This window comes from Carassius gibelio, chromosome A5, assembly GCF_023724105.1.
Source record: "Carassius gibelio isolate Cgi1373 ecotype wild population from Czech Republic chromosome A5, carGib1.2-hapl.c, whole genome shotgun sequence".
Lineage (NCBI taxonomy): Eukaryota > Metazoa > Chordata > Actinopteri > Cypriniformes > Cyprinidae > Carassius > Carassius gibelio.
Window position 1 is genome coordinate 11,347,449 of NC_068375.1, and position 26,540 is coordinate 11,373,988.

The 26,540-nt window shown below is 36.3% G+C and overlaps 2 protein-coding genes across 2 annotated transcripts; both read right to left on the bottom strand.

Annotated features, from left to right (window-relative positions):
• Positions 1-4,451: 4,451 nt before the first annotated feature.
• On the bottom strand, positions 4,452-7,525 carry LOC127993383 (G2/mitotic-specific cyclin-B1). Its single transcript, XM_052591715.1, has 9 exons — positions 7,367-7,525; positions 6,800-6,940; positions 6,619-6,717; positions 5,853-6,035; positions 5,618-5,776; positions 5,290-5,526; positions 5,065-5,205; positions 4,860-4,970; positions 4,452-4,765 (listed from the first exon to the last, which is right to left on the bottom strand). Exons 1-9 carry the CDS (start codon positions 7,385-7,387, stop codon positions 4,664-4,666), a joined length of 1,194 nt encoding a protein of 397 aa, XP_052447675.1. The 5' UTR covers positions 7,388-7,525; the 3' UTR covers positions 4,452-4,663.
• Positions 7,526-8,392: 867 nt separating this feature from the next.
• On the bottom strand, positions 8,393-20,056 carry slc30a5 (solute carrier family 30 member 5). The gene is made up of 16 exons (XM_052591716.1): positions 19,659-20,056; positions 18,992-19,114; positions 18,837-18,903; positions 18,048-18,133; positions 17,865-17,952; positions 16,912-16,999; positions 16,118-16,194; positions 15,795-15,965; positions 15,276-15,564; positions 14,912-15,120; positions 14,530-14,687; positions 12,410-12,539; positions 11,995-12,229; positions 11,635-11,861; positions 8,951-9,079; positions 8,393-8,739 (listed from the first exon to the last, which is right to left on the bottom strand). Exons 1-16 carry the CDS (start codon positions 19,727-19,729, stop codon positions 8,569-8,571), a joined length of 2,319 nt encoding a protein of 772 aa, XP_052447676.1. The 5' UTR covers positions 19,730-20,056; the 3' UTR covers positions 8,393-8,568.
• Between the last annotated feature and the right edge of the window lie 6,484 nt (positions 20,057-26,540).

The window sequence follows — 26,540 nt, forward strand, 5'->3', positions numbered from 1 at the left end:
CTTCAGTGCTCACTTTACAACAAACATTCACCCACACATTCAAGTAGATTGACAATAAATACAAACTGCTGAATTCAATTAACACAGGTAAACCTCAATTATCACATGCAGAGCTCCAAGAGAGTCTGGTAATATTTTTCCAGACTTTTCCATGTCTGCATTGGATTCAGAGTGCGGCTAGCTACTTTTTTTTTGTTGTCGTTCGTTTTCAAGATTGTATTTTCTTTGAAATCCCTCAAACACAATAACAGAGGTTTGGTTTAAATGTAAAAGTAGAAGTGTGTCAGTTTACAGACACCCTAAGCCTTTAAGTTGAGGTTGAGTTTTAAGTTTAAGTCTTACGTACTTAACTTCAGAAACCAGAGGCATCGTGAACTTAATTTGTTTGAAGAGTCATCAGTCACATGGCAGACATCTTTCCCTAAGCATTATCCAAAAGAAAAAAAAAATTCAAATAATCTAAACCTAAATTTAATCTGAATTTAACAACCATTTATCATTATGATTTTTTTTGTTTTTGTCACAAAGCTTTGTAAGGTCCATAAAAATATATAATATATTTTTTGTAAATAAAATTGACCATACATATTTTTGAAATTTGAAATCAAACAATTGGCTAAGTTATCCAAGGGGCCTTTTTTCTTTTCATTTGCATGGTCATGATGCTTCTGAACACGACAGTTTTAATGTCTGTTCACACCTGAATGAAACCAAACACCGAGGCATGGGCGCAAAAGAACACGTTATTCCCTCCATGTGCCACAGTGGTCTGTAAAGTTCAGGAAGAACACTGGGCTTTTACTAGAAAATCTATAAATTGGGAAAATGAATGCCTCTGTGTTTATTTATGCACGGGGCTCCAGGCTCTGAGAGACTGCGGCCCAGTTGCCAGCTGTGCTCTTATTAGTGTCTTTCCGTCCCCTCCACATGGTTGTGTCAGCACCTCATTCAGATGGGTTCCTGAGGTCTGTTTATAGATTGAGAGAAAGGAGGCACAGGTAGAGTAATCAGTCTCACCTGGAGACTCCGGTTTTCTGTTCAACCTTTTTATCTTGTTTTTCAATAAAAACCTCTAAGCATCCTTAAAAAGCCACAATTACATGAAGTAAATCAGTTTTTAAAGACAAAGCTGTAATCTTGAGATATAAAGTCAGAATGTGAGATGCAATTTTGAGAAATAAAGAGACACATTTATTTAGGAAGCAGAGTCCATAAGACATTAAGTGATTTTTTAAAAGTGATGAAAATAAACATTTTACATTTTATTACCTTCCTCTAACTATCCTCCAACTTTTGTACTAACTTAAGCTTGGAACTTGGCGTTGTGTATAGCCTACTGCAAAAATTGTTGCCTCTTATAAAACTGTTTGCAGTGTTTCTAATTTATAAGTCACTTTGTTTTAAAATATTTGCTAAATGACAGTGTGACTGTATTGTACATGTAACTCAATTACAATTACATTTTAAAGGTGCACTCTCTGGATTTGATAAAATTGAGTTATTCCTTATAACAGTCAAGTACTTGGGCATAATCAATTATAAAATTATACAAATATATGATAAAATAATAATATTTCAGGGCCAAATCAATTTGTAAAGAAGAGTGCTTGTGTGAATGTGCATCATATGATCATTTTTCTTTGGCAATGTTGTGGTAATGTAATGCAGACAAACAATAAAACATCCATTTTAGAGCTTGAGCTGAATAGTTGAACTGCAGCCCTATGGCTCTTCTTTTCACGAGGAATCTGTCTTGTAAACCGATCCCACTGGCCAGTCATGACCTCAGCGTGCAAGTATGAGTTCTCAGCCCGGACCTGCATTTACCAGCGCGGCCAGCCAGAGAAACTGAGACTCATTATCACCGGTCCCTGAGGAGCACAGCCACTAAAGGGTGGAGCAAAGGAGATAAGTCCTTCCCTCTTAAAGGACGAAACCTAGTCAATAGGGGAAGCAGCAGCTGTGTGCACTTCCTAGAAGAGACTTTGACGAGCTGCCATAGTCACAAGTAATATGCTGTGCTTTTGAGCCAAAAATCCAAGTCAAGTATATAAAAGTGGCAAGTTTTACTTGAAAGGTTTTGCAACAAGGGTATTTTTTTATTTTTTTATTTTTATAAATAAGGTCAGAGAAAGTTTATTTTTTTTTTTTTTTTTATGTTTTTAATATAATTGATTTATTACAACATATTTTGGCCAAATGAATGGTTTGATTTGTTTTGTCACACTTTACATTTTTGTTGCTGGCAACTAGCACCAGTCTCCCCTACGGACTATGTTCAAAGTCAAACCTATAGTTTTGTCTAGCTTAATGCTATTGTGTATCACACTGTGCTCTTTAGAGTTTTCAACAGTAGTTAAAAGTGAAAGGTCAATACTGTTACACAGAAAAAAGAATATGCACATTTATACAGTACATTTTTATAGCAATATATTGCATGCTAAAGAAAAAAAAAACAGCAACAGCAACAAGAAAAAAAAACTTTCTTTTTTTGCATTTCATAGATATTTATGAATTATATTTGTATGTCTGACAGATTTTGACAGTTTATTTATTGTGCATGCAGTGGCTATTACAATAGAAGAGTATTACTATTTCAATAGGAATCAGCTCATCAGTTTTGATTAGCAAGCCACATTAATTAAGTTATGGATCAAGTGCAGTTTACTTGTAAGACATTCAAATCTGAAGTGAATAACAAGACAGAAGTTCAGAGATCGAAATTGAACTTTTTAAGGGACAAAATGCTGTTCAAGAATTGCACCACTGCAATTGAGGAGAGCTGTAAATGCTGGTTAAGCTGTTAGAAAAGCAGCCAACCCAGAGACACTCACCCTAAACCTGCCATTAATTAAAATCCTCTGTGAGGTTCTTTTAAGATCTTGGATGAAACAGCTCAATAGCATAGTGAGATTCTTAGGACTTCTAATTTATTAAATGATCATGGAATAAAATGTGTATCCATGGGGTCTGTGCATGCAGGTTGACGCTGAATGTATAACGTCAATATAATTGTATTTTATGTGTTTATGAGGTCTATCAACATCAATGGGCGATCGACGTTGTCACAATGTGTGAATTAAAAAAAAACAACAACAATATAAATAAACATTGAAAAGAGGAGACTTCAGCATAAGAGACACTAGGCAATAAACGTTAAAAAGTAACAGTTATATAAACGTGTTTACTTAGTCATATATAAAACATTTTTTAAAAACCTTGTTTACATCTGCGAAACGCTTCTCACGCGATTAAAAGTGAACGGTCGCCACCTACAGGCCAGTCTGTGCACTACATTTCACCGACGAGCCCCTGTAACTGTTAAAAACAATCGCGATCATGGAATAGTTTTCCTTTGGAAAACATTTTGTACTTATCAAGTACCTTAACATTTTTAAGAAACACTTTACTCGAGCACTTAATTGAATCCTGTTATTTACATTAACGTAAAAGAAAACTGCCCTTGAACGATATTTGACGTTTTGTGTAACTGTACTTCACAGAATAAATTGTATTGCTGCATTCCTCTTTTGCAAGTATAAATGTATAAAATGCAAAATGCAAGGCTAGAAACGCCAAGTTATGGAATCACTACTTGCCAGCATGCTTTGTATTTATTTACTCATTTTAATGCAACAGCAAATTAAGAGATCACCGATTTGTCTTTTTTTAAGCTGAATTGAAACGACTCAAACAAATTAGATAAAATGGGATTGTTTTGCAGATCAAGCAAAAAATAAATCGAAGTTAAAAAGCAGAAAGCACGTCCCCACGAGTCCACTGAAAAAATGGAAAGGACAATTAAACTCCTTTAAGGAGATTCAATGTGTGGAAAAAATACATGCTGGTAATTTCTAATAAACTGTTTATATAATCTGAAGAAAAGAAAAAAAAAGAAAAACATTGGTAGACTACATAATTTGGCAAAGCATCAAAATAGAAAAAGCACATTTTCAGAGAAAAAGGCAAAAAACAAGAAACGGATTAGTCAGCGTCGATGAGGATGAGAAATCTATAATTAAAAAAAAAAAAAAAAACACACACACAAACCAAGATGGCTAAATTGTGTCAAAGTTTGGATGATTAAAAATTACAAATTTGCATTAGACAAATTTTAGAACTTTTGTCTGGTAATAACCAAATGAAAACTACCTGAAGACAACAGAACTTCCTCCATTCATTTATATAGTGTTACAGGTTCATAAAGGGCAATTGAGATGGCAATCATAATCCAACGCGAAGTATAATTAAGTTAATTCTATTGATAAAACAGTTATATTTCTTTTAGGAAAAATGATCTAGCCACAAATATTAAAACTGTACTTCATTAGTGGAGTCTAATCTTGATTTAGAACTATTCATCCCATAATCACTACTGGTTTCAAAGTACTTGTTTCAGTTAAGTGTCACTGGTGCAGAAATAATCCTTATTACGACTTGAGACACACTGCTTAACCCTTAAAATGGTAAAATGTTTATTTGAAATCAGAATGTACAGGGTTGCATAAACACTTATCACCTTAATTCAGGACATGGCAGTACAGGTGAAAAAAAAAAAATCTGTAAAAACTCAAACAATAAAAATTGCAATAGTAAAATCATGCATAAATTACAGTTTTTACAAAACAGCACACAGTGCTCAAGTCTCTTTAACAATCCCACACTACGAGATTTGCTTGGCCAGGTCCTTGATCAAGGATGACTTAAGCTGAGAAATTGAAGCAATTCTCATCTGCTTTTGACTGGAGTACTTGTTCTTCACAGCCTGGAGAAGTAAAACAAACACTCTTCAGTGAGTCAGAGTCAAAACGCTTCTAGACACTAGACTACATAAACTACAACATGCTGAATCCACTCACCAGATGCTTTGAAAGCCCCTCATTGACTCTCACAACATTTCTGGCAATATGCTGCATCACAGGAACCAGTGAATCCTCAGTGTAGCCCATATAATGCTGAAGAGTAGGGGTCTGAAAGCAAAAGAATGATTATAGATTTATATTAAAAAAAAAAAAAAAAAAAAACCCATACATACACAACCAAAAATAGCACCCAAGAACTCACCCAGTCACCACAGTTGAAGACCTTCAGAGTGAGGGCATAAGCTGCGCTAGCCACCTGAGAGGGAGGAAAGTGGACCATATCATAGTCGACCATGGTGAGCTCCAGGAAGTACTTGGCCAGTGTGTGATGCTCTGCAGTAACCTGCAAACCAAATGGTATTAACATGCTGCGAGAACATGAAACTTGACAGAAGTGCTACTAAAATGAGCAGCTAAACCAGCTTACGTCTCCAATCTTGGAGGCTCTCCTGAGGAACTGTAGTGGCAGAGGTTTCCCAAAACTGAAGTCGAGGACTCTGAGGATTTTCATCTCCATATCACGGATCTGACCAGTAGTGTAGGCACGGTCAGTCACAAAAGCAAAGTCTGCAATCTCTGGTGGGTACATCTCTTCATACTTTGAGGCAATGAACATGGCTGTTACACCAACAAGCTGGAGCTGCTTCTTTGGAACTGGATGATCCTGGTTTAAAAAAAAAAAAAATTTTTTTTTTTTAAATTAGGCCATTTATAACAGACAACATTACACAAACCAGAAGAGGACAAGAACCCACCTGAAGAAAGCGATCAATGACTGCAACAGTCATGTACATGGTCTCCTGAAGCAGCTTAAACTTAATTTGGACTTGTACAAGCCAGTCAATGAGAATTGCACGCATATTTCCTGTAACTTCACTTCCTTCCAGATACTTTGGCCTAACAGCTTGCTCAATCTAGGAGACAAGCAGAAAAACTCAATACCTTGCCAAACAAAATTCCACCCGAAGAAGCTTCATATTATAGGCAAACCTCAAGCTGACGGAGATACAAATAGATGTCCTTGACATATTCACTGCAAAGCATGGGATTATCATAGTCATCTGCATCCACGTCCTTGATATTGAGCATAACATCAGAGAACGCCTGACACAGATCATCCGAAGCACAGCCAGAGGTCTCCATGGGAACAGGAGACGAGGGCTCGGACAAAATCTGCAATGGAAAACCAAAGTGAATGCGCATACATCAGTAGCAGAACCATCATAAATTCAGACTATAGAAACTAATCTGGATCTCAGGGCCAGAAACTGTGAGCACTGACCCCTGCTGGCTGATGCTAGAACTACACAGTAGCCAGAAGGTTTCTCCTAATGAGAACCACTCAACAGGGAGTTTACACAAAGCACAAGCAGTTAATCTTAAAAGGTTACACCAATGACCGTTCACTTTTGGACTTAAATTTTGCCTTGGCTATTTTGCTGCACTGGAGTGATGACAACGGTCCTCAGAAATCAGCAAATATGGCAGTCTGTGGGTCATGTACTTCAAAAGGCAACCAGAACTAGGCCACAGCGATAAGTAGGAAGTTTAAAACCAAAATCTAATTAAACACGCAATAGCACCCCCTCCATCGAAGTTTTCCAAGAGATTTTATGAACAGAACGTTACTTGTTCATTTAGAAACCTGTCCAACGGTCCCCCTGTGGATACTACAGGAGCTTAAGTAACGTTAGCTCTTTGGGCTGGTTTAATACGCTGCTTTCTCCCCGCCATACTGACTATATCTACTGCTTACCTGGACATCATGCTGAACTTTAGGAGACTCCTTTTTAGGTTGTTGAACCACAGGTGCCTTCTCAGCCACAGCCTCCACCTTGGGTGCAACCTTCACTTCCTGTTTTAAAGTGTAAAACATGGGTCACACAAAGAGACATTACAGATAAATGTCCGGATAAAACAGAAGGCAGTTAAGTTACCTTCTTCCTCAAAGCCTGTCGTGTCTGTGGATTGTTGCCGATCTCCCCCAGCGCGGCCCGAGGTCTGAGTCCGGGCTTGTTCGCGACCGCTGCTTTCCCGGGCAGAGCGCCCTGATTCTCGCTGCTGGCCAGACGGGTGTTCTACAGAGAGAGAGGGTCACAGATCAGTCTCGAGGAAACAGGGACGTGGCTTAGCGTGTCGATTAATTCAGGACCGAGCAGGATCACGTTTGAGTTCTGAAAAGTGCTGAGCAAACACGTAACGTTACTCGTTACACGAGGATAGGAAGTACAGCATACTAACGTTAATTAAGAACAACAAAAGCACCAACCTAAGCGAAAAAAAAAAGCTTCATATACCCTTTAAAAGTTACGTTTAGGCAAAACTTGCATGGGAAGAGTAACTTAATCGTATATCATGCATTGAGCTATGAACAGTTTACAAGCGAGATAAGGGACATTTTTCCGGGATATCATACCAATAAAAAAAACAACAACAAAATTATGAACTTTATCATAATGCAATAAACGCATTAGTACTAAAAAAAACAACCCAAAACAACTTACCCTTGTGACACGAAGAGCCATTTTTGGGAGGTTGCTGCTGCGACTCGATGAACAAACTGATTGATTACACTCAAGCGAGCTCGATATGATCCTGATTCTTCACTGTGGTTTAAATTGTCGCTCTTTCGAGCGTGATTCGCTGGGTTCGAAAATCATTGAAATATGATTGGCTCAGTCTAAACTGCTTTCAAGCGTTACCAGGACAACTAACGACCACGTGATGCCCAGGGGCGGAGATAGCAGTCGAACATGTTCTTCTTGTAGTCGACTGTAGGTTTGTGTGCTTTCCACTGCCATCTATTGACGTGGAGCGATGCGTGCGTTTCCTAAATATACTGCTTCACCCCACAAACTTTGCTCTTAAATAATTTGTATTTCTTCATTATTGCTCAGACTGAAACCCAGCTTATGTTCCACTTATGTTTATAACTAATTGATACTAACACTACTTTTTTAATTATATGAAGATTATAATTATTCATAAAACAATTATAATAAACTGTTAAATAATAATACTGTTTACTTTTGCTGTTAGTGATGCAATATCTGTATGAACTGCATATACCATTCCAATATATTTAAAGGCCTAAAACTGAAACTTTAATTGACAATAAATGCTTTTGTTGATGTGTTGCTGCACATTAGACAAATAAACACTGACTTTAGCTTTCTGATCAGTTCATTTGTCATTGGTATTTTGAGACATGCATTCAGTATGTTTCCTTCATGCTATAGAAATATGAGATAATTAATGAGCGATGCCATATTCCCATCCAAACCACATATCAGGACGAATGCCTTGGTTACAAAGATTTTGCCTTCCCTTTAAATACTTCTAATAATTTAAATGAATAAATAAATGGGTGTTATCAAAATAAGTTTGTTTCTTCATTTATTTCTGATATGTAACGGATATGTGTATAGTTATAGAAATGATTGGAATGCGACAAGAATGCAATATAAAGTATTTTTAACACAGAATTTTTTTTTTGTTGTTGTTGTAAAAAAGCAAACGCAAATCTGTGCTCATAATATAATAGAATATTTTATTGTGTTTATAACAGAATTAGACAGAGAAGACAGTCTGGCATAGACATCATAAAATAAGTTCTTAATTAAAAAATAAAAATAAAAAAAAAGAGGAGGGGGAGGAGAGCCAAATTACACCTTAAATCCCTATGAGTTAAAACAGCATGATACATTTACATGATACACGTGCCATCTTTATAATATTTAATGGACTCCATCTGTTGCGTCATGGTTAGAACTTCGTGGAATCCAGTGCTCAGGCCAGACATGTGCTGGAAATAGGCTTCTTTTTCCAACTGAATAGTCAGATTGTTAACACCAGCATCTTTCAACACGGCAGACACCTGAGAAGAATTTCAGTACAAACAATATGAGCTGGTCAGTTAGTCACACACGTTGTTATTTATGTCCACAATAATTGCAGAACAAAATATTAGAAACAATTACTTCCAATTAAATGTCTAATCCTTTGGAAAATGGAAATAAAAGCCTTGGAAAGCGAACAAATTGCTGTCGATTTGTAAACAGGCGATGTTTGAGATGTAGCATTCATACCTGTTGAATAACTCTCTGTTCCACTACATCAGACATGAGCTGGAGATGGATGGTTCCAGCAATGACACTGGCGGAATGTCTCCAGACGTGTGGATCACGGTAGGATAAAACACCTTCAATTTTCTGAATCTGTGACAATCAAGCAAGCATTAAATAAAATGGAATTTAAAGATTTTCATTTGGTATATCCAACATTTTAAGTTACATTACTGATTAAAAGTTTGTAATAATTCTTCAGTCTCTTATGATCACCCAGGCTACATTAATTTGATAAAAAATGCAGTAACAAGAGCAACAGTGTGTAATATTATTGCAATTCAAAAGTGCTCCGGCTCATTTGGTGATCAGGAAACATTTCTTATTATAGTCAATGTTGAAACCGTTTTTGTTGCTTAATATTTGAGTGAAAACCATGATTCAAACACTAAAATTCAAAAATTTGTCATAAGCAATGTCGTTCGGTTGAACTAGTTATCAAAGATTCCTGAAAAACATTCTTCATGGCTTCCACAAAAAATATTCAGCAAAAACCATTTCCAAAAATGACAAGAATCCATATTAATAATTGAGTACCCGTAATAATTGATTGCACCACATCGACATATTAAAATGATCCTGAAGCATAACATGACACAGAAGGCTGATGAAAATTCTTGATGAAAAACATCATGCTTTTTCATCAAATCATGACATCAAAGTTTTCAGACTTTGACCATTCACACTTCCCATAAAGGACGGATTATGGAATCATTTTTATTGCAAAAATTATACTTGACTCTGAACTGTTGCTAATCATTATTATTTTGTCTATAATATTCTGACCATTGGGGCCCGTCTCACAACAATATACCGTCGCTCAGCCTTTTAGAACTTCTTTTTTCCCCGAAATGAAGAACAAAAACAAACTTTGCTGGAAGTATATCAGGGCCTTGAGATGCGCAACATGGCTGTTTGATCAGTGAGCACACTGTGCTTATTCCATTCATTCTGATCATATTGTGATATACTTAAAACTGAGTTTGTTTTTGTTCTTCGTTTCGGGGCAAAAAGAAGTTCAAAAAGACTGAGCAACGGTTTATTGTTTCCGAACATTCCAACACCCCCACGCTGCGGAAGGTGGGGTGTAGATTCATATAAACATGACTCGTGATGCTCGCACCTTTCTCCTGAACAAAACAACAATGACGAAGTGTAGGCAATCTAAGTGTGAGACAGCCCTAATGGTCAAAATATTAGAGACAAAAGAATAATGATTAGCAGCAGTTCAGAGTTAAGTATCGTGTTAGCAATACAAAAGAACGATTCCATAATCAGTCCTTTATGGGAAGTGTGAATGTCTCATAGTCTGGAAACTTTAGCATGGAATTTTTTTTTTGTGTTTTTATATATATATATATATATATATATATATATATATATGTGTGTGTGTGTGTGTGTGTGTGTGTGTGTAAACTAGATAAATTGTTACACCTTTTTATATTTTATGTGGTCGTGATTTACTTTTGATAAAAACAAATGTTTATTATTGTATATTAATTTGGTATTTCATTTACTGTATACCCTTTCCATTCTCAGGAGCAACAGCAGTGTGGTGTAACATTTATTTGAAACATGTATTTGGTACATGCTATCTTTGCTCTTTTCCTTCATGGCTTTGGAAAACTTGTCTCAGATCTTTCTCGGTGTCGCTCTTTGCATAACTCCGTGCTTTGTTGCAATTTCTTTCTAGGCATTAAATATTTTCTCTGAATCTTTAAAGTCTCTCCGTGAGCGATAGTAAAGGTACAGATATATTTGTGCAGCTCAGCTAATCGACACTCCAGTGTATTCAGGAGATGTTGCTCTCCTGTAGGACCTCAGCAGAATGAGAAATGAACAGGGAAGAAAAAAAAAATTACGTCAAAGAAAGTGGAGTTTCAGAACACACCCACCGACTGTATAACCGCCACGAACCAATGGAAGCTCAAAGGTGTTTAGGAGCCAAAACAAACTCCCCCAGAAAGTTCTCTTTGTTTCGGCCTGATTTTGTTTGAAATGACGTCATATCTGTTCATTCTTCAATTTTGTTTGAAATATACTGGGGCCTTAAGGTTTAAATCATTGACTTTTAAATATATACAAATAATAGATTATGTATGATGCATTATTATAGGTGATATTACTCTTGCCAAGCTCTGATTTCAAGGAGAGGCAACAGCAATGCAGTGTTTGATTTGTGCTCTTTTCATTCATAAAGTTTACATTCATTCACTTCACACTCTATTGCGTGACTTTAGAGGTCTGTGTATAATACTGCGCTGATCCCCTGGCTCAACTGTTATCCAGCAAACACCAGACTGTGCCAGCCTCAGCCGAATATTCAGGCAGAATTATTCCTTATCCATTATTCATTTTTGAAGCAATTATCCGTGCCATTTCGAATAAGGTATTTGGCTTCGGGCACACCCCTAATTATAACATTATATATTTTACTTTTACATGCAACATAGATAAAGTCATAGTAAGTAACAGCTACATGCAATATTTTAATCCTAAAATTCATGTAGTACTTGCAAACTCTGCATGCATTACGGTTAATGCATGCTCGAATAGTCGATTGTTTCCAACATCGCCGACTTGAAGTAGTCGATCACTCGACTAGCCTATGCAAGTCCTACCAGAGTGTATATTTTTGCTATTCGTACCTTTTCAAGTGCAAAGTTAAGGTCCTTTTCATGCTGAGGTGGCGTTCTCAAAAGAAGAACCTCACAGGCATCCTTTAATAAAGGAATGACACTGAGAAAAATCAGTGTGGCAATAAAGAGCGAACAAATAGGATCTGCGATCAGCCATCCAAACTGTTTGATGAGAATAGTGGATATAATCACACCGACACTGCCCAACGTGTCAGCAAGCACATGCAGATACACTCCTGCAAATAGGAAATGGGAAATGTAATTCTCAAAAATCAGGAAATCTTCAGGATTGATATATGTTTATAGACTTTTATTTTCTGGATGAACTAACCTTATAATCTACATAATAAAAACTCAAAACAGACCCACCTCGCATATTAGCATTCATTCCCCCTCCAGCAGACCCGTGGGAATGCCCGTGGCCGTGAGAGTGACCGTGTCCTCCATGACTATGTCCATGTCCTCCGTGGCTGTGTTCTGCACTTCCGTGCCCATGGCCGTGGTCATGCCCAGAGCAGCTCCCTTTGGAGGCCCCATGGGAGTGTGCATGACTGAAGGCACAGATGCCCACCAGATTAACGAGGAGTCCCCCAACAGACACTGGCTTTAAGGAACAAATGGATTTAAGGACATGCATGAGCATGAGTTGACAGGTTTCTCATGTGAATTGTGAAAGTTTACTTTGTGTTACTTTTGTTTGATCAACTTAAAGCAAAACCCATTTATGGACAACAATATCTTTGTTAGTCCTGACAACAATATCTTGGAGGTCCACTGTACATACTGTTAACATGTCTGTGTTGATGTTTGGTGGATCGATGAGTCTGGTTACGGACTCCACAAACACGAAAAAAGCTATGACCATGAGGAACAGGCCATTGATAAACCCAGAGAGGATCTCCACACGACCATACCTGAAATAAAACAAGTCTTACTGTTACCAGCACTAAAAGGACAGAACACAATTCCAACAGGTTCAGTAATCAGGGTTCCTGCACCAATGAGTTTCCATGACTTTTCTATCAATTATGATAATTAGATCATAAAAAAAAAAAAAAAAACTTCTGATTCAGACGGTGTTAATTAATATTTTAGACTGTTATGTGAACCAGTTTAATCAATTCATTGTAAAGAGCAGAATCAAAACTCCATAATGATTATATTTTCAGAACTGATCATAGAAACACAACTCAGGATGTAGCATCAAACTTTAAAGGGGAAAATAGTTCATTAAAACAAAAATCAATAAACAGCAATTACATTAAGCAAACTACATTTTTATGTGATCCAAAACCCTCAGCCGTAATGGGGGTTACTGTTGCTATGCTACTTCTAAGTGTTCGGACTCTGAGTGGCTTTTAGCACATTACGGTGTGGTTATTAATGTGTTGCTAGATGGATGCTTACTGAATTTACTCTCAAACCATTATGAGTATCTGTGCTCTGGATATTTCTCAGCTCCCCTCTACACGATAAAGACTGGAATACACCAGATATTTGCTCTGATTTGCAGTCTGAATGAGTCTGTGCTAGTTGCAGAAGTCTGCAAATTTTGCACAAATTTCACAGAATATCAGGTAGTGTACAGCATTAGACTAGATTCCATCTAGTCAGTGGTTAACAAACATGTTTGACATTATGTGTTTCAGTTTGGAACACAGTGTGTGATCCTCAATCATTTTGCTTTTCTCTGTAACCATTTACAAAGTCAACATATCTTTGATGCCCAGTGTTTTAAAATTAATACAGATTTAAAAAGTCCTTTAGTCAAGGGCGTAGTTTTGGTTTGAACATACTCCTATTTTTTGTTTATGTGCCTTTTTAAAGGGGTCCTATTATGCTCTTTTACAAAGTCTTGATTTTGTTTTGGGGGTGTACTAGAACAGGCTCTCACACTAGGTTGTTCGAAAAACACATTATATTTCACATATATTACATTATTACAACACCTCTGGGATGAACCGCTCGAATAGCTCCTGTATCAAATGAAGGGCCGCCTTCTGAAGTATGAAATGTGTTGTGATTGGTTGCGAGGGCCAGTGACGCCCGGTCGGGAAATGTCATGACCCTTACCAAGCTGCAATTAAAATATTGTGTCAAAATCTAATTAATTTGAGGGCGATTTATACCCAGATGATTGTTACCACTCTAAGTTTGCCTGCGTTGGGAAAGCTTGTGTGTCTTCGACATAGTGATAACTCTAGTTGCCTTCTCTAGTGCAGCTCAACCAGGTCTCGTCCCATTCGTCGATGTTTGTGATATCCCAAATCCCAGAAAATATGTGTTGTAGTCCAATGAGTTGTTCGTTTTAGTTTTTGAAAAGTGATTTCTGTTAAACAAAATATCTACTTTTGAAGTGGACTTTGAGCTTTATCATTTTGCAGATCTTTTTATGCTTAAACAACAACATTAGACTAAAGCTGAAAAAGTGAAAAAGCATAATAGCACCCCTTTATGATAATTTTCGACTTTATCCATAGCATTTTAAAGTGGTAATTTCTTGAAGGAATGGTTCGTGCAAATCTGATCACACTTTTTAAACGCGCGCCACTTCAGCCATATTGTGCTTCAGTCATATTGTGCTGATAACTGTAACTGCTGCGGTCGGTTTGTATGTTAATTTAGCACTTATAAAAGTACAGAAGTCTTGATTTAAAATCAAATTTAAAATCATCTATTTTTGGTTATTTGGCAAACTACGCCCCTGCGCGAAGTGCATTTCAACCATAAAGTGCATCACATTAGCAATATTTCCGTAAAAAATAGTATGTCACTTTCAAACCAAGCAGCTTTCTGTTATTCAGCGTAGAAGATCTGTTTGTGCATTTTTATCAGTCTAATTGGTTACAAATGTATACCAAATAAGTGCTAATATGGGATTTTTCTTCAAATTAGCAACCTTACCCATAGGAATATATCCTGGTTGCTTTCCATCTGGTCATGAGGGCAGCAAACAACCCCAGAACCAAAGCAGAGCAGTCAAACAGCATGTGGAACCCATCAGAGATCAGTCCCAGACTATTGGTCCACACACCGTAGAAGAGCTCCACAAACGTGAAGGCCTGAATCAAGATCAACACGATTGTTACGACGCAGGTTAAAGCAGATTACATTTCAATGCCAAAATTCCACAAGACTTTTGAACCATACAATCATTCCCTGTAAATATGACTTGGCTTAAAAGAAATAATAAAAAAAAATTGTAAGCTATTAACATTAAAGGACTTAAATTGAGTGTCTTCTACACTCATTGACCGAAATCCAATAAAAACATGAGCTAACATACCAGGTTGAGACATAGGAAGTAGAAGATCTGCCGTGAATCATATTCCTCCAGGATCTGTTTGAGCGAGTCTTTGATGAAGCGAGGCAGAGACTGGGATGTGTGCTGGAGCGCATCTCCCATGAAGTTGTAAAGAGGAGTTCCTTCAGGGGAGTAACCCACCAATGTTCCCTTCTGACCCTTTGAAGATGGGGCTGACAGTATGCTATCAGCTGAAAACATCAAAAGGTTCATTCAATTAGGAAAAAACTAAATTATTTTAAAACAACATTGTGATTTCTCAGATTTGTTCTGTGATGGGAGAGTATATAAGACTTTCAAACTCTTAAAAAGAACATGAAATCTTCTATCAGGGATCTAAACTTACCCATGATGAAGAAGCAGGCGCTGACCAGCACTCCACCAGACAGCACATGCTCAGTGCTACTCTGATGGACTGGATTACTCACGGCTCTGAGCTGGTCGGTTAGCGGGTGGGTCCAGAAGTTTGCCAGCAGCAGGCCACTTAGGAACAGGAAGATGGAGCCATATTGAGCGCAGCGTGAGGTTTCCAGCTTTGCCATGCAGATGGATTCCACGTAAAAGTCCAGTATCATCACAGAGAAGATGATCATGGCAAATGGCAAGATGAGGCCAGACCAGGATTCTACCTTGCTCTGAGGATTTTCAGTCGAAAAAGATCAAGAACTTATAGAAATGTCTGTATACTTTAAAATGTTTATATTAAGATCAATATATTGCAATATGATACACAATTAAGATTGAAAACTGATTTACACTCTCAGGCACTACGTGATTGCCACTCAATTCAGAATTGAAGTTTTGTGGCTTTTAGTCCCAAGTTGAGAACCACTACATAATGAAGAAAGCTTCTGCTGGTCCTTACCTCAGTGGTTGCAGACAGCACTATGACCCATGGCAGTAGAACTACAGCAGAAACCAGGTTAGATAAAGCATAAAGGCGTTTTGTGCCCCCAATCTCCACTGATAATTTTCTAGATGCAGTGTTGAAGGCCACCTTCAGGCACAGAGCTAGAACCAGAAGAACCACTCCACCCTGCTCAGAAAATGAAAGTTAATCGCCATGATCTCACTGATCCTTTATCTGAGCATAACATCAGTGAGTAGATGAGTCTGTACTGCAGTAAACAATGACACAACACTCAGGATCAGCATTTAAAGGTAGGAAAATAGGGATCAAAAACAAACCTTGTGATCTGCCACACCTAAAAATGCAATTCCTGTGAACAGCGCATGGGTAAGAGCACTGTCATGGTGTCCCTCGGCTATAAGAAGTAGAGTTAAAGTCTATACAGTAGTAGATACACCACAAAGTTAAAAGTGCAAAATCCTAGGGGTGTAACAATATATTACAATACCAAAATGCAACAATATGTGTAGAGTGTCTTTCTATCTATTGTGTATAGTTCACCAAAAAAATGTTAATTTAGACAGATTTAATTAAGCATTATCGATTGAAAATAAATTACGAATTAAATATTTTTTAAATATAAAATATGATATACTTTTTTTTAAATATAAGTTAACAGGAGTGTAAGTTGTGTTAAGCTAAGCAGAATCATGAATATTTATATTCTGCTTGTTCATGGTAGAGAAGGACCAAAGTCCAAGCAGATCCAAGTTCAGCCCTGATGTATTACCAAATTTTGTTTAATGTTTATGTCTTAGAAGTAATAATATAAAAATAAAAATGTTACCTCTATTTTGGCTTTGTTTATAACGTATAGTGAGAGTATTGTATTGTGAGATCAGTATTGTTATGAACCAAATCATGACTTGAGTGGACTGTTAACACTCCTATCGAATACACACTCATGATGGTGACTGTAAATGTCATTCCAAATAATAAAAATTCTTATGAAATAACTTGATACATCTCTGAAATGACTTTCCTTTTCATCTGAACAATCTATAATTTTTACATTTTGTCTGCACCTTGGTATAATAACAGTTAAAACATATTTTTAGGTTTTAAAGGATACGGTGCTCTGCCATTTTTGCCATGAGATCATCATTATCAAAGAGCAATAGGCAGATAACAGCAATTATGAAGAAAGCAGCTCCCCTAGTCTATATATATATAAAAAAAAAAGCACAGAAAAATGTTGTGGTTAAAAGTTTGCATACTCTTCGCAGTATCTGCAAAATGTCGATTACTTTACCGAAATAAGAGGGGTCATAAAAAATGCATTGTACTTTTTATTTAGTACTGACCAGACTTTTTATTTTGATAGTTGTTCACGGGTTCCTTTATTTGTTCTGAACAGTTAAACTGCCTGCTGTTCTTCAGAAAAATCATTCAGGTCCCACAAAATTCTTTATTCTTTTTGGACTTGCGATTATTACACAAAGTTAAAACGCTAACTGATGTTCAAGATGGAAGCACAATGAGTGTAAACTTTTGAACAGAACAAAGATGTGCACATTTCTCTTCCTAAATATTTATATTTTTTATTTAGTACTGCCCTTTAGAAGCTACAGAAGATACTTACATGTTTCCCAGAAGACAAGATAAGTTAAATTTAGCCTGATCTACAAATTCAAAATATTTTCACCTCCAGACTCTTAATGCATTGTGTTTCCTTCTGGAGTGTTTGAACTTTTTTTAAAAGTTGCATGAAAGTCCCTCAGTTGTCATCAGTGTGAAAAGATGGATCTCAAAATCACAAAGTCATTGTTGGAAAGGGTTCAAATATGCAAAAGATGCTGGAAAAACAAAGAATTTGTGGGACCAGGTAGATTAACTGTTCAGGACAAACAAGGGACTCGTGAACAACGATCATAAAACAAAACAAAACCAGCTGTTCATCTTCCAGGTAACAACACAGTATTAAGAATACTTTATTTTTTATGGGATGCGGTTAGGTGCTGACAGAAGAGATGAGTTTTAGTTGGATCTTTTCTTTGATATTTATGATTTGTCTAGTATTCTGACCTTAGAAGGTCCCCCTCCAGAGCTGGTGAAGAGAACGCTGAGGAGAGAGATCACCACCAGATCACTGTGCTCAAACAGCAAAAGGGTCCTGAAAGATACCACATCGTTTTAGGCCAAATACTCATTAAATAACAGAACAGAGGGATGAAGATGTTAATTTTTAGATTTAGCACAAAAACAAACCTGAGTGGTCCACAGAGTGTCAACCCAAAGAAACCCAACAGTGAGATGACACAGCTCATGACAGCATGCTTGAGGATTTTAATCCACTAAAATCAGAAGTTAAACAGATGAAATACCATGTTCATAATAAGCACAAATCCACATGAAATGACATTTTCAGTCCTTCTTATTACATGCCTTTTTGGCTGTAACTTTTAATACAATCAGCATTAAATGGTATTAAATAGTTTGTCAGTTGAGAACTTCATGGATTTATCGTACAAAATTAGACCAAGAATGTGTATTAAGTAAACAGTGTCTTATTGCCTCTAAAGGGTTAATTCACTTAAAAATGTATGTTGACATTTAGGACATTTAGGACTGGTTTGGTTTTAAAGAAAAAACTATTCTCGTCTACACTGTGCTTTCACTACATTTCAGAAACATTCTCCGTTCACACTATACCGATGTAAACGCATGTACAACAATGAACATGATGTTATTGTTTACACGCTCGTCAAGGATACGCACAGCAAATGTAGGAAGCCATGCAATCGTTTTAAAAAAAAATCTCAGTTTTGGTCCGTTTACAATGAAATGCAACCCAGAGAGTTTTCACACCTAAAATGGGGTCTGCAGCGTTTTCGAAAAGTCTTCGTTTTCGACCCAGGGTAGTGTTAACGACAGGAGTAACCATAGCAAAAGTTTTCAAACGAAAACACTAGTGTAAACATAGCCGCCCTTAATTTTCACTTTTGGCTGAACTAACCCTTTAAGTGGTAAGAACTTCAAAATTGAAGAACATACTACCTGTCTCTTGGGGATCATTTTTCCAGATGAAAATGGCTTTTGAAAGAAAACCAGTATCACTGCACACCTATGCAGAAAGGGAGAAATTTACATAAAATAAACAATCATGACATTCATGATCTGTAATATATTCATTTTATGATGTCATTCCTTACCCCATTTTCAAAATAAAGAGAAACTGTACAATGTGCACAACTTTAAGGAGATCGTATGACTCAAATATCCCAAAAGCCTTCAGAAGCTTGGTGAAGTAGAGTAATACTATGTACCGGGTCAGCCTGAAAAAAAAAAACAAATCAATAAAAATAAAAAAAAACCTTCAGTTCAAGTAGAAAAGTAAAAACTGTCAAAAACAAGTTGTGCTGCACTTGCCAAAAACTAGCCTACAACGTTATTACAATGTTATTACCATAAAACTACCACAAAACCCATCGAAGCACCCTACCAAACAAAGTAATTGATATAGCAATTGATAATCCCTCAGTACAGAGGAACAAATAAATATTATATCATTATTGCCAACAATATACCATGGACATCCCCAGATAGACTCTGTACTTACAAAAGGTAATATTATCAAGGCAATACTATAATTTGGACATTATCATGATGGTAAAATCACGTTATTCTTTGAAGTAACTTTGTATATACCAAGGTTTATAAATACAATTAATAGTTATCATACATGATAATGCAACATTATGTATCAAAGTAACTTAGTATCAACACATCGTAACATCACTGTAACATGTTACTGCTATAGTACTTGTTGTTTATGAGTAACCTTATTTAGGGACTTATTAACACAGATTTTTGTCTTACCTGGCATTTGGAGCATCAACTCGTCCCAGCTTCCCACCTGAGATGACATTACTGCTGTATTTTTCGTCCATGCTTTTCTGTGCGCGATTATGTCTTAGATATTTCAGTTTATCTAATTAAAGAGCTCATCATTGAGAAACAAAAGCTCTTGTGTCTTACTATGTTAGCCTGTTTAGCTAGTTGAAAACCGATAATAACCGCTTAATTGAGAGCTCTTTGGTGCTGAAATCGCTCAAGTACTTCTGACCCACGGTGCCGAAGCTTGAAACAAAAACCGTTGATTTTCAAAATTCATATTTAATGCAATAATCTGTTTTCGCTAGCTAGCAGCTACATTGTTAAGTGATGTGTTAGTTGAAGTGACGTGACATTTCCCCACATATGGCTTCCATCTGTGACGCTTTTCAAAATACAAGTCATCTTCCTCTTTCCGCTTAGACGTCACATAGAGACATGTATATTTACATTAAATATATTCTGTTAATTATGTTATTTATTAAATCTACTATAACGAATGTAAATCTAAATATATCATCGTTACAAGTCCTCCTATTTATTAAAATTATTTGTTTTTGCGTTGACTTTTATTATTTACTTTGAAATCGATTGTTTATTTGATGCATGACCTAGTGTAGGTGATGTTATACTTTTATTGTCAAATTATTAAATTATTGATGAATTAAAATTATAATATTCATTATTTTTTTGTCTAAGTGGTGGGGATTCAATGGTGGTTATTTCTGCAGGTTATATTATTATACAATATTGCATGTGACTGAGTGAGTCACTGAATCATTGATTTAACTCATTAGTTCAAAATACTATTGTTCTGAGATGCTCAGTGGTCAATTCTGATTTGTCTGGAAGAAACAAATGTCTTTGTTGGAGCAAAATGCACAATGTAAATATAAGTGTTTGTTGAAATGTTGTATAAAAGCACACACACAACAACCGAGCTGTTGGCCCGAATACCAGCACTGCTGTGATTACCTTGTTAGATCTAGCATGACATGCCTATTAGTATTTTTTCTATATGAATTAGTTTGAATATGAATATAGTATGATTTTTAAATCAAATTGTAAATTACATTTAGGCTAATTTATACATTTTTGTCAATCAGGTTGCAGATTATAGTTAATTGAAAAGAGAGAATCATGGTGACTAATAAAATTAAAAGGAAGGCCTGTGTAAACCTTCTGCCCACAATCTCACTGCCAAGTCATCTAGTGCATAAAACAACATTTATCATGTTAAATATATTCCTACAAGGTGAATCATGTGTTAAATGTGTTATTGGTTTAGTACAGGCTCCAGATGGAAGCCATGACGTCAGAGAGTCAGAATGTAAATTGCCATGACCTTTGCATTGCTGTTTGCCCCACTCATATATCTCCATAAAGTGTTCCACAGAAAAGGTCAAGTGAATAAACTGTACCCTTAATGTCTGCAATTGTAACCTGATTTTGTTGCCATGAGCAGTGGCCTTTTAGATATGGCTGGAGGTTTTGGTAAAGAGTCTGCTGCACAGGAAGGAATGGGCGATTTGATTTTTAATAGGTATAATGTATAAATGGCCAGAAATAGGCTACACGAAAATGAAATACACTGAAAAACAGTTAGGGTGATCCTTGGAGTTCCTCAGTGTTGTCTACGTTGAGATGCAGTGGGATAGCATGACTCTTTTTTTTTTTTTTCAACAGGGGTGTAAAAACAATGATTTCTTTTAATATCTTAATCCCTATATTGTTGTTGGTTCATATTGGACTTTATGTTTCTTATATAAAAAATGACTGGGAGATGTGAAGTAGTCTGAAACCCACCCTTTCAGAAGGGCAGTGCATTTATATGCACTATACATTTAAATAAAATAAAGTTTAAACCAGCAAATGCGTAATATTTAACAAAATTAACATAATATTTAGTTCATTTGTTATTTAAATATTATTTATTTTATATTAATAATATATATAATAATTTATGCTATATATTTCTCTATGATTTTAGGTGTTTTATATATATATATATATATATATATTATATGCATTATTATAACAAGTAGATTTTGTAGTTATGAATTGTTTACCTTCTCTTCAAAATGAGTTTATTTAACCAAATTCAAATTACCTCTAGGTGGCAGTATGGTGCTTATTATTTTTTAGATGCAAAACCGGGTTTCAAAACCCCTCTCAAGAGAGCCACGTGTCAATCCATGAAGTACTCGAGGCTGAAGTTAAAATAGGCATATTACTCACAGATTATAATACAATCACTTTTGTTTAATAAACTGCAATATATATAAAGAAAAAAAGAATTATTTATTTTTGTGAAATTTTCATGCTGCAGCTTTTATTAATTCAGGGTGTATTCAGAAGTTTGTTGAACATTATATGCCATCATTAGTTCAAGTCCCCAGCCAGTCCTTTTTGAGCATTCTTGAATGATGTGACCACATAATTATATAAGATTGCAGTAAAACTGGTTTCTCCTGCCAGAAATGCAAGCAAATGGACACTGGGTGGAGCAGCAATGACATCACCGAGTCACACAGCGTTCAGCATGCATGAAGAGGGAACAGAAAAGCAAAGCACACTAGAGTTTGTCAGAGGAAATTAGTCATTTATGGGGAGAACAGCTATATTAAGTGCACGGCAAGACTCTGCACTGAGTGTGACCATTCATGCTTCACACACATTAGCTTTATTTGGCAAGAGCTGCAGCTTTCAGTGCCAAGATGGAAATGGAAAGGAGAAATGAGAGAAAAAGAAGCAGGGGTTGAATATGTAGTAATTATGTTTCCTTCCTCCCTTACCCCCTTTTCCCACTGCTCTGCTTCGTGAGTGACTTTTGGCCACTTGGAACAAACTGTTCAAGCAACAGGCGAGGCCTTTGAAGGCTGGAGGCCGCTATGACAGAGCAACTGTATCAACACATTTCTCCTGCTTGGAACAACACAGAACACATGACAGTCAATTATGTTTGCTTTCTCTGGCTAGGTAAACTTTTTCCAGTGTAGCCGACCAGTCTTAAGAGATCAAACCAGATCAAAAAACATGCAGGTTTTGAAAGAGGGCATGCATCATTATTACTATTGCTCATATTCCTTTTTCAAAATACTCCTAACTAAACTTTACCAATAAACCTGTGCCACACTACAGACATCCTACAGACAAGAAACACTTTTGACACGTGATTGAACTTATGATTGCAACAAAACCACTCATATCTGAGTTAGGGTGGGCTCTTTTGACTGACCAATCAGCAACCATCCAGAAGTCTCTAGCAACTGCCCAAAATGCCTAGTAACTGCAAAGCAACACAGCCACTCAGAACGTCTTAGCAGCTGCATAACAATGCCCAGCAACCACACACAACACAACACTGCATAGTGGCAGTGGTTTCTGCATGGGTAATCAAAAATATAGATAAAGCTGATAGTATGTTCTTTGTATAGTTTTGACTGCAAAGAGACCTGACTGTCACATGACTTTTACTTTCCTTGAGTTACATTATATGCTTTGTTTACACAGATGTCATGCAATGCCACATGATGCTGGATTATGAGCTGATGCTTTCCATGGAAAGAGGGGTGAGGCAGATGAGAGGCAGACTGTGATGTGGTCTGATTTCAGCTCTGTGACAGTTTAAGTATGTGACTATGTAAAGATGACCTTAATCTAGATCCTGCTTTTACTCGCTTCAGTGAACTTCTCTGCAGAAAGAAACGGTTCACTTAAATCTAACAGATCTAAAAGACTACAAGACAGTTTCTCACAGAAGCTTAGTTTCAAAAGTGAAGCATACAGAAATCTTACCCTTGAGTGAAATTTCTTTGAACATAATATAGTTATGAATTGCCAGAGTGCGTTGAAAATGATCACATTCATATGCTAATCTATGATTGCAGAATTTAGTGTCTTGCATGTATCTAAACAGTGTGAGACATTGTTGAGTCCTTTTCTAATAGGCTTTAAAGGAGACACATGCAGGGCTACACAGATCTTTATCTCTGGAGAAGAATCTGAGCAGCAGGACACTTCAATAAAGTCTCCGTTTGTTATTATCTTATTGCAAAATAGCTGAAAACATTGTCAGAAGCTAAAAAAATTGTAACTAGGAGACTCGATGTTCATTTTTTCAGAACCATATGGAAAAGAGTGTAAGGCAAAGTCAATAAATAAATAAATAAATAAAGAAGAAAAAGAAAATCTACGTGCCAAGTGTCATGCTGTTAAAGTAATAATTAGAATAAAGTAATGATTATTTACTCATCGTCCGCTTTCTGTTATGTGCCACAAAGTGAAAATTACAAGCGATGCACTGCTTAGCACAGAATGATGTCAGGAGTGACATTTATATTTGCAAACCTTACTAGAGTATTGGCAAGGTGTTCAGTGAGGTTGCTTCCATACATTACATGAGGAGTCAAAAGTGCCCACCCTCCTGGTCCTCAGTTATGGTTCGGGACTTGTCTTCATTTATTTTGTGGTCATTATGTCTCACAAGGTGAAAATTGTGAGTCAGTCACAATAGCACCCTCTCCTCAACAAGCCACATGATTTCAGGTATCATTCATGTCTGTACCACAAACGATGTAGGACAAGGTTTGTTTAAACGTCTAGCTCCAGGTTTGAGTAACAGCCATAGCGATGCTTGTCTTAGCAAGCACCACTAATGAAATGTTATTCTGGAATGATGGTAAGGTTGGGCTGTTCAATGTCATTTTGTAAACAATAATTTTCATTTAAAATAGGTATGTTTTTATAATATTTGGATTAAGTGTTCGAAATACTCAATCCAATAATATCTTGTTGACAATATCTACAGATTTGAGGATTAGCGTTAATACAGATTTTAATTTTAATTTTTTTACAAAGCTGGTTGAACTTTGCCAAGGTTTTATTTGAAAAACATGAACCAAAGCCTTGATTATATGTGTGTGTGTTGTGAATAAAAGATGTCCTAGCACGGTAAAGCTTTGGAAACAATATAGTGCTTGGGAAATAAGGTGATTTCCAACTTCATGCTATAAAGAGTAAAGCAGCCACAAACACATCTGTTTTTTGTTGTTTTGATCGTGTTGCATGAAAAAGCACATGCTACTTGCGTGTTTCCACTTGTTTTTAACAATCTGTATGCCCCCCTTAATAAATCATGTACATGTTTAACATAAATTTACAAAACACTATTGTTTTTCATATAAAGGTTGATGGGTCAGTAAAAAAAAATAGTGTCCATGATAATATATATTTATTTTTATAAATATATAGGTTATACATTTATTTGTCATTATGAAAAGATTTTATTATTATTATTATAAAAAAAAAGTGATTAATTATTATTAATTAAGATTTTGGAATTTTTCACCATGTTTGCAATAAAATGAATTGATCCAGAGTCACGTCATTGACCCAAACTTTTTCATTCTTTTGGCTGATTTAGAGACTCAGTGGAAGTTAGGATCAATTTTTTTTCTCAGAAGTCTTAGGGTTTAAAAGAAACCCCTAACTTTACATAGGATCAGTGATAACAAAAATGCTTGCTTGACATGCACCACTAAATAAGCTCCACCTCTCCACCATTTGTCCAGATTATCTGATGATTCATGGAACTATCAGCACACCACATTACAGCTGCCAGTGTTTGCTGCAAAATGTTATGTAATTATTTGCTCATTGAGTTTCATCCACTTTTGACAGTTTGTCCTCCTGTAATGTTAACACCACCATGGTCACCATGAAGAGTTGTGCTGTTAAGTGGCTGAAGATCAGAATCAGTCTTGCCTATGGGACTGACAACACTGAGAACTGTTTGCTTACCAATCAAGATGTCAGTTGCACTGACCAATGAGAAATAAAGAGCAAGAGAAAATCAATTAGGAAAGGTTTTCATATGTCAAGGTTTACTGATAATGTAACCTCATATTGGTACATTTCCAAGTGAATGGATCAAACTATTTCATCACACAAATATACTCATGTACAAAGGTTGTGCAGTTACTTTTCACTGATATCTAATGCCATTCTGTCTGCCAGTCAGTTGGCATCAGTTATGGAATAAGTTCCACCTAAGGGCCCGTTCAAACCAAGAATGAAAAAAGATTAGCATCCAAAATATTAAGCTTATTATTTGCACACACTTCAAGTGTATTGTCTGCTGCATTAGATGCTCACATTCTTTAAAGTTAAGTGGATTCTAATTGCTGTGTCAAAGCTGAAAGTGATTCCTGTGATATCTTTTCTCTGTGTTGTTATTGTTATCACTGTGGTTTTGACTTCCCTATTCTCATAAAATAAAAACAATAAAACTTTATAGGTACTGTCACATTGCTATATGGGTTCAAAGCTAGAGTTTCCATTGAGTCACTGATGAACTGACAACCAGACTGAATATTATATATCTGTTATAAATCACTCTCACGAACCTTTTCCTGGACTGTGCCCAGCTGGTGGAATGACCTCCTAATCTCAATTCGTACAGCTGAGTCTTTACTCATTTTCAAGAAACATCTAAAGACTTTTTCGCCAGCATTTAACCTAATACTAGCACTTCTCCTTTTCTTTTAATAAAAACAAAACAAAACAAAAAACAAAAACAAAACCTGGCTATGCGTTCTGTACTAGACTAACTGAGACTTGTCATGGCACTTGTATACTGTTGTTTTTCTCTTGTTGACCTGACTGCTTCTATTGTTGTCATTTGTAAGTCGCTTTGGATAAAAGAGTCTGCTAAATGATTAAATGTAAATGTAAATGTTGTTGAAGTTCAGAGCACTTTTCTTTTCTAGTGCATTTTCTGTCAGTTGTGGTTTGTGAAATGAAGTTTGAATGTGTTTTTGTTAACCATTTGCTGTTCAGAAAGAAAGCAAAAGCCAAGTTAGTCTA

What these genes read in the sequence shown, in the direction of transcription:
- LOC127993383 (XM_052591715.1), bottom strand. Translation starts at nt 7,387, where the DNA reads ATGGCTCTTCGTGTCACAAGG. An exon ending in TCATTGATCGCTTTCTTCAG is followed by an intron (nt 5,527 to 5,617) that starts GTGGGTTCTTGT and finishes TTTTTAAACCAG; the next exon opens with GATCATCCAGTTCCAAAGAA. An exon ending in AGGGGCTTTCAAAGCATCTG is followed by an intron (nt 4,766 to 4,859) that starts GTGAGTGGATTC and finishes TTACTTCTCCAG; the next exon opens with GCTGTGAAGAACAAGTACTC.
- slc30a5 (XM_052591716.1), bottom strand. Translation starts at nt 19,729, where the DNA reads ATGGACGAAAAATACAGCAGTAATGTCATCTCAGGTGGGAAGCTGGGA. An exon ending in ACACTCTGTGGACCACTCAG is followed by an intron (nt 17,953 to 18,047) that starts GTTTGTTTTTGT and finishes GGTATCTTTCAG; the next exon opens with GACCCTTTTGCTGTTTGAGC. An exon ending in AACAGAGAGTTATTCAACAG is followed by an intron (nt 8,740 to 8,950) that starts GTATGAATGCTA and finishes AATTCTTCTCAG; the next exon opens with GTGTCTGCCGTGTTGAAAGA.